The sequence below is a fragment of the Anomaloglossus baeobatrachus genome, chromosome 3 (assembly GCF_048569485.1).
Source record: "Anomaloglossus baeobatrachus isolate aAnoBae1 chromosome 3, aAnoBae1.hap1, whole genome shotgun sequence".
NCBI lineage: Eukaryota > Metazoa > Chordata > Amphibia > Anura > Aromobatidae > Anomaloglossus > Anomaloglossus baeobatrachus.
This window is the reverse complement of record NC_134355.1, coordinates 247,121,579-247,143,110: the sequence shown is the minus strand read 5'-3', so window position 1 is coordinate 247,143,110 and position 21,532 is coordinate 247,121,579. Positions and strand designations below refer to the sequence as shown.

The 21,532-nt window shown below is 50.1% G+C and overlaps 1 protein-coding gene across 4 annotated transcripts in view; it reads right to left on the bottom strand.

The window, feature by feature from the left end:
* The window catches only part of AGPAT4 (1-acylglycerol-3-phosphate O-acyltransferase 4), a 342,565-nt gene that overhangs the window by 180,978 nt on the left and 140,055 nt on the right, over positions 1 to 21,532 (bottom strand). For 3 of the 4 annotated variants that reach the window (XM_075338227.1, XM_075338226.1, XM_075338225.1), the window contains one exon: positions 19,836 to 20,070. The exons of the other annotated variant lie outside the window; for it this stretch is intronic. In XM_075338227.1, coding sequence (XP_075194342.1) covers positions 19,836 to 20,013 — 178 coding nt within the window. In that variant the 5' untranslated portion in view covers positions 20,014 to 20,070. The remainder of the gene's footprint in view (positions 1 to 19,835; positions 20,071 to 21,532) is intronic. 4 annotated transcript variants of the gene reach the window in all.

Below are 21,532 nucleotides of genomic sequence, written 5' to 3'. Positions count from 1 at the left end.
CCCACGAAGCTCAGAGATCGGGGGCACTAGCACAACGAGGGGAATAGGGCTTTCCAAGCAAAGCAGCCCACTGAAATCCCAAGTGTGAGCTCCTGAGAGCAAGCTCCCCTTGCTACTCATAGCAGGGAGCGGGGCCCGGAGAGTTCCAAGATGACGGGCCACAAAGGACACTCTAAAATACGGTGCTAGGAGGCAGGCCACAGACCACCAGGCAGTACAGCAGGGGACGGGACCCGGACAAGCTTCCCAAGAGGGCAGCGGCACCCAGAGACTTGGTTTACTACGTTGTCAGCGTCTGCTTTCTTTTTGAGTGAGTACCTGATTAATCCCTGCAACCAGCGAGTCTGTGCTCCCCCTGCACCCTCATCCCATCATCCCGGGTCCCGGGGGCTTTCCCTACCTGTGAAGGGTAACGTCATCTAGCTGCCCCACTCCATCACCCCGGGTACTCCCAAGGGCAGTGGCGGTACTCCCTATTACCGCACACCACGGGTGGCATCACGAACTATCTATATGTTTCCCTGTAAATACCCCCCATTGTTCATTTGAGTGTGGCCCCAAGCCCCCGGATCTGGAGAACCTCGAGCCACGAGTAATCACCCCCGGATCCAAGCGGTTTGACCGCTGCAGGTGCGGCACACCTGCACTGATCAGTGTTGGGCTGGAAAACTGAGCGTTATGTACCGCCCCACGGCCTCGGCCGCCGAGTCGCTCAGTTCCATGCTCGTACGGTGGGTGGCTTGAGCCTCTCACGGACCCGGGGGTCACGTCGCTCTGAAAGGAGTAGTGGCGGTGCACGCAGGGGTTTGGGTGATTGTTTGGTGGAATTGATAAAGTTCGTGACGTGATTGTATGGTGGACACCACCGCTGCCATTGACTAGGCCTCCCGGGGACGGTGTTATGCAGCTCGGTGTTAACCCCTCCGTGGACAGGGGTGATGGTCCCGGGGCCCGCGGAAAGGTGAGGGCCGGGGTGCTGGGGTGCAGGGCGCAGTCTTGCCGTGCAGTGAGGTGTGGTGTGGTGGTATGGACGGGGCCCGCAGCCGGCTGCAGTGTTCTCCCTGGACAGGTTGGTGATGGCTGTCGTTTCCCTGCACCTATGTTATGTAGATATTGACTCCTGTACCTGGACACCGGTAGTCCGCTCCCCGGCGTGTAAGTGTCGTAGGAGCCCGTTTGCCCTCAGACGCTGGCCCTTTGGATGTCTTGCCTTTGGCGGTGGCACTTATCCTGGATGGTTGGGCTGTTGCCTTCAATCGGGACTTGGGTGGGAATGAACCCCTGAGGTCCAGACCGCAATCAGTAAATTTGACTATCAGGGCGGCTTCTAGCCTAGTCGGGGTCTTATGCGGCCCTCCCCCTGCACAAGTCTCTTCTTTCTCAGTGTCTCAGGCCATGTAGCAACTGATATGCCTGATTGAGCTATAGTTCTGCTCCAATCTACTGGTTTCACTCTTTACTATGAGAACTATAAACAGTATATGGTGTGTAGAGCAACCTGTCACAATACATCAATATTAGACGTGTCTCTTTTTTCAGATTTGTGTGTAGTCTAAATGAGAGACAAAAAGCTGCTTTAATGACATGATGAGGTCAATCATCAAGAAACGAGCAATTATAGGCCGTCAACCACCCTTAAAAATCATTGCGCACATTGTCCAGTATAAACTAGAAATGTGTTGCCGATAATGTTATTCTATACATACAAAACATTCATATTAAGAATGGTTCTGTGCACAAAATTGTGGTTGACCTGTCTTGTAAATAGGTCCTTATAATCACCAATTGGCTTAAGTGTAGCTAGTTAAAGGTTGTTTAACCCCTTCACCCTAGGCGATATTCCGTTTTTCGCTTTTTTTCTCCTCTTCTTCAAAGAGCCATAACATTTTTATTTTTTCTTCATTATAGCCATATGAGGGCTTGTTTTTTTTGTAGGATGAGTTGTACTTTACATGACACCAATCATTCAGAAAGCCATGGACCCCATAGGGGGGAGGGGCGACATGACCAGAGGGAAGGGAGGGAGTGAGGGGTTAATAAAGTTATAATGAGGGGCATTATGGGAAGGTATAGGGGATTGGTGGAGAGAGGATCCCTGTAGGGGAGGGGGGGGGAGTATAAAAGCGATGAGGGAGGGTCTTACCTCCCCTTTTGGACTCCGGACAGCGTCAGATTGAGAGACCCAGGACCAGGACCACAAGGACCAGCATGGCGGACCTCCAGGAGCTGGATCGGCTGATTAGAGCGGCGATGGCGGTGCACGGGGCCCAGGCAGTGCAATCCCACGTCAGGGCTGCCTGTGTGTCCCCGTCGGCACCTGCCCCTCGCTCCCCCTCTAGACGCGGGCGGCGTTCGAGGCCCCCGCTCAGGTACTCTCCGGGCGCAGGGGGGGGCGAGGAGGCCCAGTGAGAGCCCCCCTCGGGACCCTCCGCGGCGGGGCGGGCGGCAGCAGCTTCCAGCGTCTGCCCCGGCCGCCGGGAGGAATCTCCGACGCGGCCGCGATGGCCGAGAAGGGGGCGTGGCCAGCCCGGGGCCTTCTTCCTGTCTCAGGCCTCGGGCTGGAGTGCAGAGCCCAGCGGCGTCTCCCGGCCGGGAGCGAGCCCAGCGATGGAATGAGGCCAGCGGTGGCCTGGATGGAGGCGGGCCCGGCCTGGGGCCTACTTCCGGTCCCAGGCCGCGGGCTCGAGTGAACAGGCCGGCGGCAGCCCGGGGACCGGGCAGTGCCCAGCATGAACTGGAGGCACGGAGAGGGGGCGTGTCCAGCCTGGGGCCTGCTCTGGACGCCGGGCCCCCGGCGGCGGGGCACGTCCCGGCGGCTGCTTCTGACCAGGAGCGGGCCCGGCTTGTGATGGAGGCCAGCAGTACCCCCCGGGGACGTTGGGGGGGCCGGGCGCAGGCAGCCAGCAGGGGGACCGGTGTGGGCAGGCGCCACCCGGATACCTGCACGGCTGCGGAGGAGAGGAGGGACGGTGGGACCCCCGCAGGGCGCGCCAGGTCCCTCAGATCATCAGCTCTGCGCCCGGCGGACGCGGTCTCCCTCGGGGGGGGAGGACCCAGCGGGAGGTCTCGGTCGGAGGCCCGGGGGGGGGAGAACCGGCGGTGGGGAGCCCCCTGAGCTCGGGGAGAGGCTCCTCCAGGAAGAGGACTCGGTTGGCGGCGGCCCAGGGGACAGGACGGTCTTATGGGCTGTCGCCGCAAAGAAAGCAGCGGACGCCCACCGCCAGTGCCCACGCGGCTGCCCAGGAGGGTGGCTGTGGTGGAGGGGGCGCATCGGCTGCGTCCTCTGGAGCTGGGACGGTGGAGGACGGCTACAGCGAAGAGGAAGAAGGAGCCCTCAGGTCGGGGGACGAATTAGAGGAGCCGATGGCGGACGACATCGCAGTATCGCATTCCGTCTCCGCGTCACGGTCGGGTGAGCTAGCCGTGGATTCGGCATTGCTTGCGGCGCGGGGAGCGGGTGCTGGGGAGGTGGCTGCGGGCACGGCAGCGCCAGAGGGGTCAGTTTTGCTTAGTCAGTTGCTGGGGTTTTTGCAGGGTTTAGCGCGAGCGCCGGCGGCGGCGGCGGCCTGGACAGGGTCGGCGGGGGATGGCGCGGCGGCGACTAGCGGCGAGAAGGTGCCGGTGGGGGCGGGTGTAGGTAGCGGAGTAGTGGAGCCTGCAGGCGAGAAAGCGGGAGAAAAGGAGAAGGAAAAGGAAGATGAGGTAGTGAGGCTGGATGATAGGGCTAAGAGCGAGGTGTATGTGTGCTTTGAGGGACCGCTGGGGGCGCACCTCAAAAAAGAGGTGAGGGAAAAAATTTGGAAAGGGGAGTATGTGGAGATATTTTCCCTGCTGCCCCTGGAAAAATTTAACCTAGACAAGGTGAAGCCGAGCGATTCCAAGAAGGAAAAGGAGGAGGAAGAAAAACGCCGTTATAGGCTCATTCCTCGTTCCTTTTCCAATTGGTTGCAGGCGTTTGCAATTTTGGCTAGCGTGGTAGGGGAAAAGGAGCCGGAGCACTGCTCGGCTCTATTCGGCTATATGGATGCAATCGGGGAGGCGTATCGCACGTACGGTGGTTTGGCATGGCTGCGGTATGATGAGCAGTTTAGGCAGCGGAAGGCGTTGCGGCCCGGCATGCGGTGGGACCATAAGGACATTTCCTTATGGATGCGCTTAATGGCGGCCCCGAGCCAGCCCTTTCGTGGCGGTGCCGGGGGACCGGGAGCCGGCCCCTCGGGGATTCAGAAAAAGGGATTGTGCTGGCAATTTAACGAAGGCCAGTGCAAATTTGGCGCAGCGTGTAGGTTCAAGCATGAGTGCTCCGGCTGCGGGGGGGACATAGCTTGTCCAAATGCTTTAAAAAAGGGAGAGGCAAGGCTGGGGACGGGTCTGGAAAAAGGGAGGACGCCGGTGAAAATAGAGGCGATGGCGCCGTTTTTAAGTAGGTACCCGGACGGGGCAGCGGCGTCGCTTTTGCGGTTTGGTTTTTTGTACGGTTTTCGGATTCCGTCGGCGGTTGAGGCATTGCCTCCGGTTTGTCGCAACTTACGGTCGGCAAGGGACCACCCTATGGTTGTGGGTGAGAAGTTGAGTAAAGAGGTTGAGCTGGGCAGGATGGGGGGCCCATTTGAGAGCCCTCCGTGCAGGAATTTGGTGGTGTCCCCGCTGGGGGTGGTGCCAAAGAAGGAGCCGAATAAATTTCGGCTCATTCATCATCTTTCATTTCCGGAGGGGTCGTCTGTGAATGACGGCATTGCGCCGGAATTGTCGGCGGTGTACTACGTCTCGTTTGACAAAGCGTTGGACTTGGTACGGGCGGCAGGACGCGGTGCATTGATGGCAAAGGCGGATGTAGAATCGGCGTTTCGTTTGTTGCCGGTGCATCCGGAGAGTCAGCACCTTCTGGGTTGCTGGTGGAACGGGAAGTTTTATGTTGATCGTTGTTTGCCCATGGGCTGTTCGATTTCTTGTTCATATTTTGAGGCGTTTAGCTCCTTTGTTGAGTGGGTGGTGCGGGACGTGTCCGGCTTGTCGTCCATTATTCATTATTTGGATGATTTTCTGTGTGTTGGTCCGGCGGGTTCCATGGTTTGCGCTGGTTTGTTGTTCGCCTTGCAGAGAGTGGCGGATCGGTTCGGGATCCCTTTGGCGCAGGAAAAAACGGAGGGGCCGGCGCCGGTTATGCGGTTCCTGGGGATTGAAATCGACTCGCTGGCCATGGAATGTAGGTTGCCAGAGGACAAGATTGTGGATTTGCGGAGTGCGGTCGCAGCAATGCTGGCAGCAAAAAAAGTGCGGCTTAAGGTGGTACAGTCTTTGCTTGGAAAGCTGAATTTTGCATGCAGGATTATGCCGATGGGGCGTGTTTTCGCCAGGAGGTTGGCGGCAGCTACCGCAGGCGTACGGTCATCGGCGCATTTCGTGCGGGTCACGCGGGAGATCAAGGCAGACTTGTTGGTTTGGGACGTCTTCTTGCGACATTTTAACGGCCGCACTTTGTGGTTGAAGAAGGTGGTGCCCAATGATGCTCTGGAACTATATACGGATGCGGCCGGGTCGGCGGGTTTCGGCGCCATTTTTCAGGGTCATTGGTGTGTGGGAAGGTGGCCTGAGGATTGGCGACAGGGTGGCCTTGTCAAAAATCTGGCCCTGCTCGAGTTGTTTCCAATCGTGGTGGCGGTGGAGTTGTGGGGGTCGCAATTTTCGGGACGTAAGGTGTGCTTCCATTGCGATAATCAGGCAGTTGTACATGCAATCAACAGCTTGTCAGCGAAATCTGGACCTGTAGTGGCATATTTGCGGCATTTGGTGCTCAAGTGTTTGTTGTGGAATATTCATGTGGTTGCAAAACATGTGCCGGGGGTGGATAACGGGGTGGCTGACGCTTTATCTCGTTTTCAGTTCCACAGGTTTCGGGAGTTACTGCCGGGGGCGGACGAGGTCGGAGCGGTGTGCCCAGAGGAATTGTGGAGCCTGGTGAGGCAGTGATTGCGGGTTTGATTAGGAATTCGGTGACCGAGGTGACTTGGTGCCGTTATGCTAAGGTGTGGGTTGAGTGGCAGGCAGTGCTGGGTGAGATGTTTGGTAACGGGCGAGCGGATTATTTACTGGCGCTCTTGGCATTGGTGAGTGAGGATTTTAGGGCTGGGAGGTCAGCGTCGGCGGTGGCGATTAGGGTGGCGGCCGTGGCCTTCTGGTTAAAGGTTAGGGGTGAGCAGGACGTTTCAAGGGACTTTCGGGTACGGCAAGCATTGAAAGGTTTTCGGAAAGGGGTGAAGGTGCGGGACACTAGGCGGCCCATTTCGTTGGACTTGTTACGGCGTTTGGTGGATGGTTTGCAGGGCATTTGTGTCTCAGCGTATGAGACGGTGTTGTTTAAAACTGCTTTCGTGTTGGCTTTTTTCGGGGCTTTTCGGATAGGAGAATTGGTGAGCCCGTCAAGGGTGATTGGGGGTGGTTTGCTATTCGAGGATGTGTCGGTAGTGGGACGGAGAGTGGAGTGTCGGCTTCGGCGGTCCAAGACGGACCAGATGGGTCGGGGCAGGTTGGTAGTGTTGTATGCGGTGCAAGGGGATGGCTTGTGCCCGGTGCAGGTGGTGAGTCAGTTTTGTGGTCTGCGGGGAGGTCTTCCGGGCCCGCTGCTACGTCACGAGGACGGGGCTTGGTTGTCTCGTTATCAGTTTGTGGCAGTGCTGAGGAGTTGTTTGCGCTGGGCGGGTGAGCGCCCAGAGGATTACGGGTCCCATTCGTTCAGGATTGGGGCGGCTACCGAGGCTTCTCGTTGGGGTCTTGGAGATGACATGGTGAGACGGATTGGTCGGTGGGAGTCCTCTCGTTTTCGTGGTTATGTGCGCCCGCAGTTATTATCTCGTTGAGGGCTCTGGTGGGGAGTTGTTTGTTCTGCCGTTAGGTTTTGTTGTTCTTTGTTGCAATCTGGAATGCTGGTGTTGTTGTTAAAATTGTTTCCTTTATTGTAGGAGTGTGTCTGATCTGGATCCTGGGGCACTCGTTCGTTTTTTGGGGGGCCCGTCGGGCCGACGCTCGCCCGAATGGTCGGCAGTTGGGTCTGGACAGGTCGCTGGCATCGGTCAAGTGGATTGGAGTGCGGGGCATGGAATGGAGCAGGGTCGTGCCGGAATTCGAGTATTATTGTAGGATGGACAGACCCCCGAACGTGTTGGTTTTGCACGTGGGGGGTAATGACCTGGGTTCGCGGGCATCCCGCGATCTGATTCGGGACATTAAGATCGACCTACTGCGGTTATGGGCAAGGTATCCGGGCCTGATAGTGGTGTGGTCGGATATTGTGGCCAGATTATGGTGGAGGGGGGCCCGGTCGGTTGAGAAGATTAATCGCGCCCGGGCACAAGTGAACAGGGTGGTTGCGCGTTTCGTGCGGAGAAACGGCGGCGTGGTGGTGAGGCATGTGGACCTGGAATCGGTGAAGTGGCAGTTTCGGAGAGGTGATGGGGTTCATCTTAATGACATTGGTTCTGATTTATGGGCCCTGGGTTTGCGGGATGGTGTGGAGCAAGCCTTGGGCGTGTGGCGGGTCCAGGCCACGTAAGGTGTCACGTGTCCTGTCCTGTGGCGGGGGTAGGTCTGGTCCAGAAGCGGTTGGAAGGGATTTGTAGCTGGACCGAGAGGCACTGTCTTGGTATGGTGTCTCTGGGTTCCGGGAAATTGCAGGCACGGGGTTCTGCAAAGTTTGGGGGGTATTAATCCGTGGGGTGATTAATACCTCATCTCTGGGTCGGAGTGTTGCGGCCAGGGATATTGGTGTAGAAAAGGGTTTCTGGACCGGGCCTACATAGGGTTTCATGTACCGTTTATTATTATGTGTTACCTATTATTCTGTGTTCGGGGTCGCCCGTTGGACGGCGCCCCCTTTGTGGTTAGTATGTTAATAATAGGTAATAAAGGCTGCTGTGGCCAATTTGTTTAACCAAGTCGCATGCAGTCGGTGTATTATTTTTAGGTTAAGTTTTAAGGGGTATAGTAACCATCACGACCGGAGAATCCTTCCTCAGTGGTCAAGAAAGCCATGGACCCCATAGGGGGGAGGGGCGACATGACCAGAGGGAAGGGAGGGAGTGAGGGGTTAATAAAGTTATAATGAGGGGCATTATGGGAAGGTATAGGGGATTGGTGGAGAGAGGATCCCTGTAGGGGAGGGGGGGGAGTATAAAAGCGATGAGGGAGGGTCTTACCTCCCCTTTTGGACTCCGGACAGCGTCAGATTCCCGCCCACCCTCCCTTTTTTGTATTTGTGAGTTGTTTAACTATGTTCAAAAAAACAAAAAAAAAAAAACAAGAAGACAACAAGGAATTATTATAAAAGGGATGTATGTTTTGTCGCAGCAGCGGGGGTAGGTCTGGTCCAGAAGCGGTTGGAAGGGATTTGTAGCTGGACCGAGAGGCACTGTCTTGGTATGGTGTCTCTGGGTTCCGGGAAATTGCAGGCACGGGGTTCTGCAAAGTTTGGGGGGTATTAATCCGTGGGGTGATTAATACCTCATCTCTGGGTCGGAGTGTTGCGGCCAGGGATATTGGTGTAGAAAAGGGTTTCTGGACCGGGCCTACATAGGGTTTCATGTACCGTTTATTATTATGTGTTACCTATTATTCTGTGTTCGGGGTCGCCCGTTGGACGGCGCCTCCTTTGTGGTTAGTATGTTAATAATAGGTAATAAAGGCTGCTGTGGCCAATTTGTTTAACCAAGTCGCATGCAGTCGGTGTATTATTTTTAGGTTAAGTTTTAAGGGGTATAGTAACCATCACGACCGGAGAATCCTTCCTCAGTGGTCAAGCCCCATACTAAACTCTGCAGGGTAATCAATACAGAGGAGGATAATTTTATATTACAGGGAGATTTATGTAAATTGGAGGATTGGGCTGAGAAGTGGCAATTGAAGTTTAATGTAGATAAATGTAAGGTCATGCACTTGGGTAGAGGAAATAACATTTATGATTATGTACTTAATTGTAGAACACTGGGTAAAACAGACACAGAAAAAGACTTGGGTGTATGGGTGGATGGTAAACTTCACTTTAGTGGACAGTGTCAGGCAACTGCTGCCAGGGCTAATAAAATAATGGGATTTATTAAAAGAGGTATACGTGTTCATGAAAAAAATATAGTTCTACCCCTGTACAAGTCACTAGTGCGACCGCACTTAGAATACTGTGTACAATTCTGGTCACCGATATATAAGAAGGACATAGCTGAACTGGAGAGGGTGCAAAGAAGAGCCACCAAGATTATTAGAGGAATGGGTGGGCTGCAATACCAAGACAGGTTATTAAACTTGGGGTTATTTAGTTTGGAAAAACGAAGGCTTAGAGGGGATCTAATCACAATGTATAAATATATGAGGGGACAGTACAGAGACCTTTCCAAAGATCTTTTTACACCTAGGCCTGCGACTGGAACACGAGGGCATCCGCTACGTCTTGAGGAAAGAAGGTTTAATCATAATCACAGACGAGGATTCTTTACTGTACGAGCAGTGAGACTATGGAACTCTCTGCCGCATGATGTTGTAATGAGTGATTCACTACTAACATTTAGGGTAAGTTCACACGATGCTTTTTTTCCTGCGGCGTTTTTGCGCGTTTTTAGGGTGCGTTTTTGCTCAGAAAACTGCATGACTTTGCTTCCCCAGCAAAGTCTATGAGTTTTCATTTTTGCTGTCTGCACACAGCGTTTTTTTTAGCTGCGTTTTTGTGGTGCCCAAAAAAACGCAGCATGTCAATTATTTCCGCGTTTTTCATCGATTGAGTGCAATGGGATGTTGAAAAACGCAATGAGAGACGCAAATTGCAAATATAGCTGCGTTTTAGTGCGTTTTTATGACAAAAAAAAGCAGCTATAAATGCAAGGGGTGGGTACTATAGTGACATGTACAGGAAGAGGATTCCTTCTGTCAGTAAACACAGAAGCGTGAATCCTCCCGGTACCGTCACCGCCGCTTCCACCTCCAGTCCTGTGCATGTCAGCTCCCGTGCGGCGCCATGTCTGGGCGGGAGATGGAAGCGGCTGCTAAATCAAAAGTGAACAGTAGAAAAATGTCATACTCACCTGTCTGCAGACTCCCAGTGCCATGTCCGCTCCCAGCTCCTCTCCCGGTACCGCCACTCCCGCTCCACCTGTGTGCCAGCTCCCAGGCACGTACGATGGCTGCAGGACCTGGCACTGATCACCTGATGCAGTCACCTGACGCATCTGCTGATCGTAAGTCTCGCGTTGACGCAGGCTTTTTACAGCCGGCCGGGCAATCAGCCGATGCCATCGGGAGACTTCATCAGATGATTACCGGCAGCTCCGTGCGTAGTGTTTTTTCTGGGGGGGATTTGGACCAATGCATCAGCCTGGACTGTACAGCGAGCGCCGAGTGACTGATTCCCCGGCACTTGCAGTCAGTTCATGACAGCTGCAGACATCCCGGGCTAATCTCTGGAGTTCAGGTGAGAGCACCGGAGATTAACCCGGGATGTCTGCAGCTGTCATGAACTGACTGCAAGTGTCGGGGAATCAGTCACTCGGCGCTCGCTGTACAGTCCAGGCTGCAGTCTGGAGCTCAGGTGAGAGCTCCAGAGTGCAGTGCAGGTACCTGACTCCAGGCCTGGCATTACTGGAGTTTCCTCCGGTAGCCAGTCCGACGCTGCACAGAAGTGTGTAGTTTTGTTTTTTTTTTTCGTTTTTTGCACTGATGCAGTAGCTGATTGTATAAAAGCCGTTTATACAATCAGCTGCTGTGTCATGTGATTCACATCTTTGAACCTGACACATCATCTGATTGCTTTGCCTTCCAGCAAACCGATCAGATGATATTGGATCCGGATTGGACAGCGCGGGACCCTTGACCCAGGATTACTGCGGAGGGGTGTTCTTTATTTCAATAAAGATGGAATCACTAATTGTGTTGTGTTTTATTTCTAATAAAAATATTTTTCTGTGTGTTGTGTTTTTTTTTTATCTTTACTAGAAATTCATGGTGGCCATGTCTAATATTGGCGTGACACCATGAATTTCGGGCTTAGGGCCAGTTGATAATATACAGCTAGCCCTAACCCCATTATTACCCAGCGAGCCACCCGGCATCAGGGCAGCTGGAAGAGTTGGATACAAGGCCAGAAGATGGCGCTTATATGAAAGCGCCATATTCTGCAGCGGCTGCGGAGTGCAATTAACAGCAGGGGTGCCCAGAAAGCTTGGGCACCCTGAGCTGCGGATTCCAATCCCCAGCTGCCTAGTTGTATCTGGCTGGACACAAAAATTGGGCGAAGCCCATGTCATATTTTTATTTAATTATTTCATGAAATTCATGAAATAATTAAATAAAAAAGGGCTTCCCTATATTTTTGGTTCCCAGCCGGGTACAAATAGGCACCTGGGGGTTGGGGGCAGCCCGTACCTGCCTGCTGTACCCGGCTAGCATACAAAAATATGGCGAAGCCCACATCATTTTTTTTGGGGGGGGGGGCAAAGAAATCCTGCATACAGTCCTGGATGGAGGATGCTAAGCCTTGTAGTTCGACAGCTGCTGTCTGCTCTCCTGCATACACTATTGGATGGAGGATGCTGAGCCTTGTAGTTTGACAGCTGCTGTCTGCTCTCCTGCATACACTATTGGATTGAGGATGCTGAGCCTTGTAGTTTGACAGCTGCTGTCTGCTCTCCTGCATACACTATTGGATGGAGGATGCTGAGCCTTGTAGTTCTGCTCTCCCTGCCTCTCCCTCCAGCATACAGTCCTTGATGGAGCATGCTGAGCCTTGCAGTTCTGCAGCTGTCTACTCTTCTGCATACACTAGTGGAGAATGAAGAACATATTGAAGAAGGAAATGACATCAGCCCTTTTTTTTTTTTTAACAATCTTAAATGGCATTGTTCACTGATAAAAAACGCATAAAGACGCAGTGAGCAAAAACGCAGCAAAACGCAGCAAAAAACGCACCAAATCGCGGCAAAAATGTGTGCGTTTTTTCCCCGCATTTTTTTTGCCGCGGGTGCGTTTTTGTGCGTTTTTTGCCGCAAAAAATGCACAAAAACGCAGCATCAAAAAAACGCAGTGTGTGAACCTAGCCTTAAGCAGAGCCTGGATGCCTTTCTTAAAAAATGTAATATTACCAATTATGTATATTAGATTTTATGACAGGGTGTTGATCCAGGGAACTAGTCTGATTGCCGTATGTGGAGTCAGGAAGGAATTTTTTTCCCCATTGGAACTTGTTTGCCACATTGTTTTTTTTTTGCCTTCCTCTGGATCAACATGTTAGGCTACGGGTTGAACTAGATGGACTTAGGGCGGCTTTACACGTTGCCACATCGCACGTGTAATGTCGGTGGGTTCAAATTGAAAGTGACGCACATCCGGCGTCACTTTCGACATCGTAGTGTGTAAATCCTAGATGATACGATTAACGAGCGCAAAAGTGTCGTTATCGTATCATCAGTGTATTCTCCAACATTTCCATAATGCCGATGCAGCGACAGGTATGTTGTTGTTCCTCTTTCCTGCAGCAGCACACATCGCTGTGTGTGAAGCCGCAGGAGCGAGGAACATCACCTTACCTGCCGCCGCCGGCTGTTCGGAAGGAAGAAGGTGGGCGGGATGTTTACATCCTGCTCATCTCCGCCCCTCCGCTTTGATTGGCCGCCTGCCTGTGACGTCGCTCTGACGTTGTACGACCCGCCCCCTTAGGAAGGAGGCGGGACGCCGGCCAGAGCGATGTCGCAGGACAGGTGAGTGCATGTGAAGCTGGCGTAGCGATAATGTTCGCTACGCCAGGAATCACAAGATATCGCTGCTGCGACGGGGGCGGGGACTATCGCGTGCGACATCGCAGCATCGGCTTGCGATGTCGCAACGTGCAAAGCCCGCCTTAGAGTCTCCCTTCAACTTTAAAAACTATGATACTATGATACTATGATATTGTACTGGAAAACGGGAAAAAAAGACAAATTGCAAAAAAATGCAAATGCACAAAAGTTTTTAGTGTTATTTATTTAACATGTTCACTATTTTGAAAAACTGACCTGTTAATATGATTCCCCAGGTAAGTACGAGTTCATAGATACCAAACATGTATAGTTTTACTTTTACCTAAGTAGTGAAAAAAAAACCCAGAAGTTTGTTAAAAAAAGAAATGCACTTTTGTTGCCATTTTCCAAGACCCGCAACATTCTCATTTTTTGGGATATGTGGCTAGGTAGTCACAGATAGGCCCCGCATAACACCTGTCCGCTAAAAAAGGTAACAGCAGCCAACCACATTAAAACCTAGTCACCTCCCTCAGGGCTTAATGGTCACACCAGGGGGCGGAGCCAGGTGGTTGACCACGCTCACCGAGGAGTCCAGAGGACCTGAGGCAGGAAGTGCAGTGGGAATTGAAAGAGGAGTTGACAGAGATCAGTTTTGAGTGTTGAGGAGTGCAGTAGAGTGCAGCAGGCCTGTGGTGACAGGTCTGCAGCGGAAACTGACAGGTGTGAGGGTCGTAGCCCGCACACCTTGGCTAGGAGGCAGGTGGTGGCCTGGCCTGCAGGAGTCGGGAAGATGGCCAGGTGGAACCATAAGGGACTGGGACAGGGTAGTGGCCCGCCGGCACCGAACAGGGGAACTGACTCGAAACCGGAGCACCAGGGGGGTACTCAGACCCAGAACGAGGCCCAGAAGCCACTGGACCATGTCGAATTTACTGATTGAGGTCTGGACCTTAGGTCCTTTCCCATCCCAAGTCCCGACTGACGGCAACAGCCCACCGAGGGGGATAGAAAGCCACTGCACAGGCAGAAAGATCCCACGGGCCAGCGCCTGTGGGCAAACGGACTCCACCGACACATACACAGCCGGGGAGCGGACTCTATTGCTGATGCACAGGCAGTCTACGCAAACATAACGGGGTGCAGGCGAAAGACCAGGACCACCAACCCAGGTGGGGGACAAGACGCAGCTGGCTGCGGGCACCGGCCACCATCAACTTTGTTTACCAGAGACTTGTGTGTGTCGATAATCATGAGTACAGCAGTGCCATCCGGCCGCGCACCGCCCTGCACAGCCCAATTACCACTCTCCCCAAACGGAGGAGTTAACATCTTGCTGCACGATCATCTCCCCCGGGTGCCCCCGTAACTGCAGCGGTAGTGTCTACACATTCACCACGTCCCGTGGGTGGTGTCACGAACTCAAAACACGGCTCTGGCCGTACACCTACCTAACCACCCCCATCGAGATCGCCAGCAACCCCTTGCAAAGCGACGTGACCCCCGGGTCCGGAGGCGCTCGAGCCACACACCAAATGAGCCCGGACCCGAGCAGCTCGGCTGCAGCCGAGCACGGGGCGGTACACATATATATATAGATTAGATATATATGTACCGTATATTCTGCCTGTGGAATTAGAGAAATATCTTTTTTTTTTTTTTTTTTTTTTTTAAATGTCATCCCTCCCTGGGACTCGATCCATCAATTAGCCCTAGCTTTTGAGCCTCAGAGTCTAATAAAATCCCAGGGAGAGTTTTCTATACTTGAAGCTACATTGCAGCCTCTGATTGCACAGGCAGATTATACAGAACATAGAGATCCATCATACAGAGCAGTGCATCTCTATGTCCTGTATTTTAGAGGGGGAATAAAATAATTTTTTTCCTCTAGCCGTAAATTATGTTAAAGAAGCATGCCAGTAATATGTTATTCCTTTCTCTGTATGCATCATCTGAGTATCTCTTACAATATGCACTCTGCTTTCTTCACCACTGTGCTCTGCTATCCCTATTATGACAAAACAGTTCCCATCTCAATGGGGCCAGAGTTAGTGCAATGTCCAATCTATAGAGGCAATAGAAGCTGCATGTACTTTATGCCAGGTAAGATGACATATTAAATGGGAGCTCATCTCTAGGACATTTATGGTATATTGAAAGGATATGCCATGAATGTCCAGTAGATGTGGGTACATAATACCATTCCCGAAATAGAGGTGGGTCCTAGTAGTGGTCCCAACGTCTATCTAACATTATTGGAGTAAAGATTGTCAGAAGCCATCAGGTGAAAAAGGCCAATTCAGATGGACTTGCCACTCCATCTTGCAGATGCCAGAGAAGCACTCAATTCATTCATCCTTTAACACTCATTGGCATTCACCCTTTAATACAGGGGTCTACGCATACAATGGGGATCCCTAAGTTGAATTGATGAAGTGGTTGCTGGCTGATAGCCAATTCTTGCCTCCAGATCGCTTTAACTAGCCAGGTTAAAAACTGTAGGGGTAAAGGGAGGAACATAATCAAGAGACAAAACTGTACATAGAGAAACAGCCAGGGTCAGACAAAGACATTCTATGTTGAAATGTTGCACTGTTTTATGCACCCTGATGGAATAAAAAGAGAGAAGATTTTTCACTCAAGTGGATGCTGTCATTCCTGTTTTCTGCATGGTATGTGAAACCAAGTGATCCCTTGGCACTGGACGAGCGTCCCAATACCGCCAGTTTGTGTGTTCACACAGGCAGTTAGTGACTTTAGGTGCTGCAGTTGTTTGGTATTTTTATGGGAATGGTTTGTCAGCTGAGACATATATAAAGTACCTACCAACAAGAATGTGCTTAAAAAAAACAAAGGTACTATAGAATAGGGCAGATAAACACATTTTCAAAGATATTTATTACTGTATATACCGTATTTTTCGGACTATAAGACGCACTTTTTTCACCCAAATGTTGGAGGAAAGTGGGTTATTCTTCTTATAGTCTGAATGTGGCTGCGGGGAATGAGGGTGCTGCGGTTTAGCGGGTCATGGGTGGCACGAGCAGGCTGTAGCAGCGCCTGCCGTGACCACGTTGGCCCGCTCATTTCATATGCACGCCCATCCTCCCACCCATCATCCCTCAGCACTGAAGCCGGCGCTGACAGGTGGGCGGGGTGATGGGCGGGAGGTGCGCGCATAGTAAACAGCCGGCTCGCGTGATCACCCCTGGCAACTACAGCCTGGAGTGATCATGTACGGCTGTATTTACTGCTCCCCGCGCATCATTATCATCGTGGGCGGCAGTGAATAAGTATACTCACCTGTCACCGTAGTCTGCAGCATCGTGATCTCCTCCTGTCTACTGGCCAGCTGATCTGTGTAGAGAGCGGTGAGCACAGGGATGACGTCATCGCTGTGCGCACCGCTAGTCTCCACACAGGTCAGCTGACAGGCAGACAGGAGAACATTGCGATGCTGCAGGGAACGGTGACGGCTCCACACTCCAGTGGCGCTGCTGCCGGCACAGACAGGAAGACGAGCGATGGTGCAGGGAGCAAGGAAAGGTGAGTATAAACGTTTATTTTTTTTGTGTGCCACAGGATGTGGGCCGTATACCAGGATGGGGGTATATTATGAGCAGGAGGGGTGTACTTATCAGGATGGATGGGGGTATTTATCAGGATGGATGTGGGTATATAGCAGGATGGGGTATATAGCAGGATGGGGGTATATAGCAGGATGAGGGCTATACCAGGATGAGGGCATATATCAGGAAGGCAGTATATAGCAGAATGGGGGTATATATCAGGATGAGGGCATATACCAGGATGGCAGTATATCGCAGGATGGAGGTATATAGCAGGATGAGGGAATATATCAGAATGGGGGTATATAGCAAGATGGGGGTATATAGCAGGATGGTGGTATACAGCAGGATGGTGGTATACAGCAGGATAGTGGTATAGTGCAGGATGGGGTATATAGCAGGATTGCAGTATATAGCAGGATGAGGGCTATACCAGGATGAGGTACATATATATATATATATATATATATATATATATATATATACAAGAAAGGGGATCACATACAAGGCAGGAAGATCATTACCAGGATGGAGTACCTTAGTAGAGAATTTGGGGACATTACGCCCATAACAGTGTCAGCAGCAGATCCTCGCCCCCATAACAGTGTGTCATGACCACATTTTTTGCTTAAAATTTTATTTTCCTATTTTTCTAAAACCATTGTGCGTCTTATGGCCCAGTGCGTCTTATAGCCCGAAAAATACAGTAGTTATCTGATGCTCCGTTCTGCTGAAATTCATGATTTTTTCATATGCAAATTAAGCTGGCAAGTGCACTGAATTTATATATATAGGTGCACTTGCAGTCCTCAGATACTCTTCACTTCTCCCCACAGGAGCCAACATGCTTCTTGATTGAAAGTAGAAACAGAGGTACATCGGTGATTTTTTTTCCTTTTGAAGGAGCTGAGCCTCCGAAACACATTGAAATAAAAATCTAATTCTAAATATACTTCAGTTTTAATTCACATAGCAGCACAGTTATTAACCCTTTCCTATTCAAATCATCGACCTTCTACAGGTACAGCTGCAGCTGTGTCTATCAATTACGCTTTCATAGTGATTGTGACTTGTCACAACTTCTCCAGGTGAGCAACCTCCTCGCTATACCATCCGATCTTAAGTGGAGAAAACCCTAGTGGCGCCTGTTTTTCCTTTCTAGTTCTTATACCAAATCAAGAAGTGGTGGCTGCACCAGTGGGGATAACGCAAGAGGAGTTGAGGGACTGCAAATACCCAGATTTGTCAACATTCCACTGGCAAGTCTAAATTGCATAGATATGAATCAAACATGAATTTCAGAAAAAGAGAGAGCTGAATAACAACAGTATAGGTATTGTTAGAAATGTATTGTCTGCCCTGTCCTGATGCTTTCCTACTCACATTCTTATTGACAGTCTCACTTTAAAGGCCGCTTTACACACTACAATATATCTTACGATGTGTCGGCGGGGTCACGTCGTAAGGGACGCACATCCGGCATCGTAAGGTACATTGTAGTGTGTAACAGCTACGTGCGATTGCTAATGAACGGTAAAACGTTCATCGCACGCACGTCGTTCATTCCTCATGAATTGAACGTCAGGTTGTTCATCGTACCCGGGGTAGCACACATCGCAGTGTGTGACACCCCGGGAACGATGAAAAGATCTTACCTGCGTCCTGCGGCTCCTGGCCAGTAATGCGGAAGGAAGGAGGTGGGCGGGATGTTTACGTCACGCTCATCTCCGCCCCTCCGCTTCTATTGTCCGGCTGCCGCGTGACGTCGATGTGACGCCGAACGTCCCTCCCACTCCAGGAAGTGGACGCTCGCCGCCCACATCGAGGTCGTATGGACGGGTAAGTACATGTGACGGGGTTAATCGTTTGTGCGGCACATTCAACAAAATTGAACGTGCCGCACATACGATGGGGGCGGTTACGATCGCATACGATATGGTATACAGAATCGTAACATGTAAACCAGGCTTTATGCATATGGATAATTTCTTAGCGACTTGTTAATTCTCCTTTTCTTTTTAGTTAATCAAAACCTGACACTTTGATACTAATTATCTTCTCAAAGAAAAAATAGTTCCGGCATCACGTCTCATAAATTAAAAAAAACAATTTATAAATAGTTTTTTTTTATTTATGAGATGTGATTATGGAACTATTATTTTTTCTGTTACTGGAATTGTGCTTCCTTGAACACGGAGCTGACTTCCTTGCACCGTATACTGATACAGGATCCAGATATAGAAAACTCCTGGGGGTGAGCTGAAATTTTCTATTTTTTGTATCTTCTCAAAGAGTAAGTTCATGCAAGAAGGGAGTACACACTTATAGAATATGACTATTTTGCATCAATAAACTGAAGTGCCAGTATTGGACCCATTTACCTCTAAAATCCCAGCAAACTTCTATATTGTATCTAAAATGAGGCTGCTACCAACAGGGGCATAATGACCCGCGGTTGCAGAGATCGCCACTGCGACCGGGCCCACGGATGCAGAGGGCCTGCCTGCCCCAACCACTAATTCAGAAGGATGTGTGTCCGAGGGCACGCATCCAGCTGAAATACATCGCAGTACAGAGACCCGTCGGGTCTCTGCACTGTGATGTGCCAGCCGCCAATGAATATTCATTGCTCCCCATACCCACAATCCTGGGCATCGGGAGCAGAGAATATGTTGACAGCTGCCAGTGCTGTAAGTGGCTGCGCAGGACACTGACATCATGCGCTGCACCACTTACCCGCTGTTCAGTTGCTGGCATGCCAGTGTTGCAGGAGGACGCCGGGGGGAGTGCAGGGTAGGTGAGTACAATATTTTTTTTTATTTTACTGTGTGTAGCTCGGTAGGGGGCTATATCACATGATGGGGGGCTATATAGCATGATGAGTTGGCTATATACCAGGATGAGGGGCTATATAGCATGATGGGGGGCTATATACCAGGATGAGAGGGCTATATAGCATGATGGGAGGCTATATACCAGGATGAGAGGGCTATAAACCATGATGGGGGGCTATGTACTAGGATGAGGGGGCTACATAGCATGATAGGGGCTATATACCAGGATGAGGGGCTCTATAGCATGATGGGAGCTATATACCAAGATGAGGGACATATTTATCAGGAAGCAGCCCAGGATAGGGGACACTAGTACAGGATGGGGGATATTAGTACTACATAATGAAGGCGCAGGCAACTTGTATGTCTTTATAGGATTTAGAATGCTACAATGGCCCATACATCTGACGAACATATGGGGGAGAGGGGACCAGGCTCAAACTCTGCACCGGGGCCCATCAGACTCTAGTTACACCATGGGTAACTGGTATATTGCAAAATAATAATGACTTTGCTGAAAGCAGCTTGAGAAATAAACACTACTTCAAATGTATAAAGTATGTTGAAATAATTTCTGTATATGCTTTATAAGGCCTCAGTTCAAACATTAAGATTCATCATTTCTTATACATTTCCTATTTCCCTCAGACTAAAAATAACAATGTAAAAAGAAAAGGACTTACGGCTGGAGACACAGTATGCCAGTCTGCAGTTGATCTTACGATATAGTTGCTTGTTAAAAGGCCAAATGACAAGAGTAAAAAGTTGAATTGAATTAATAATAAGTCCGGTTCCAATAAACACATAGCTTATAAAAAGATGACAAAGGAACTGAGATTTCAGAAATTCAATGATGTTCATTTTTCACCAGGAACAGATGACTGAAACTTCTCAAAACCATTCAGATTGTCAGAATACCTATTTAACAACAGAAGAAAGGACAACAGATACCAAGTCAACATTGAAACTAAACAGACAGACTGCACAATAGCCATTATATACATCTACTATTTCATATACTCATTCTCTTTGTTGGGAGCGTAGCCAAATTCACCCTAACAGGAGTCACTTTCTTCAGTTTTAAACCAAAATAACTTTCTATTACTTGAAAAATTACAATTTTTATAGCATCACTAGCTGTAGTACCCGGCGTTGCCTGGGATAGTAACTGTCTCTCTGTCTCTCTCCCAGTCTCTGTCTGTGTGTCACTGTCTGTCTGTCTCTCTGTCTGTCTCTTTCCTTGTCTGTCTGTGTCTATTTCTCTGTCTGTCTATTTCTATCTCTGTCTGTATTTGTATCAGTCTATCTGTCTCCATCTCTGTGTCTGTCTGTCTCTCTCTCTCTATCTCTGGGTCTGTCTCTATGTCTGTGTCTGTCTGTCTCTATCCCCGTCTGTCTCTTTCCCGTCTGCCTTTGTCTGTCTCTTTCCAGGTCTGTCTCTTTCCAGGGCTGTCTCTTTCCAGGGCTGTCTCTTTCCAGGTCTGTCTCTTTCTCCATCTGTCTCTTTCTCCGTCTGTCTCTTTCCCCGGCTATCTCTTTGCCCGGCTGTCTCTTTGCCCGGCTGTCTCTTTGCCCGGCTGTCTCTTTGCCCGGCTGTCTCTTTGCCCATCTGTCTCTTTCCAGGGCTGTCTTTTTCCCCATCTGTCTCTGTCTGTGTCTCTGTCTGTCTTTTTCTGTCTCTCTATCCATCTCTCCACCGACATCATATTACCTCACGCATAAACTTCAACTAACAGTTTATTTTATTCCTATAGCAACCACTGACAGTTGCTATTAATAGCCTATAGCTCCCACCTCCATTCAGTTTAATGGCGGCAGGATTTTAAAGACTAACTGTAAAGCATGGGGTTAAATTTTTCTGTCAAAACATAGTCTTCGATGTTCCCTGGGTCACATGAGGCGTCTGTGCAAAATTTCGTATTGTAAATGCGACGGTGTGGATTCCTTTAGCGGACATAGACACACACACACACACTCAGCTTTATATATTAGATTACCTTCATCAAATGTGAACCATTGTAGAATAATTGACATGATCACTTTTGTTTAATCTATGCATGGTAATCTAGAATAATCCAACTGTAATTTTGTCTATACATGGACCCTATAATAACTTGTTCTATTCACATAGATGTTTCTCTGCATGAAAACATATATACCGTACTTAGATGTGTAAATATATATAATAGAGATTCAGCATGCATAACTAGTTGCTGATTTATATCATGTAAAGTGACAAACATATGACTGTTAACCCTTTCACGACCGGCCGATTTTTCGCTTTCCGTTTTTTTTTTTCGCCATTCTTTTTCTGAGAGACGTAACTTTTTTATTTTTCAGTCAATATGGTCATGTGAGGGCTCATTTTTTGCGGAACGAG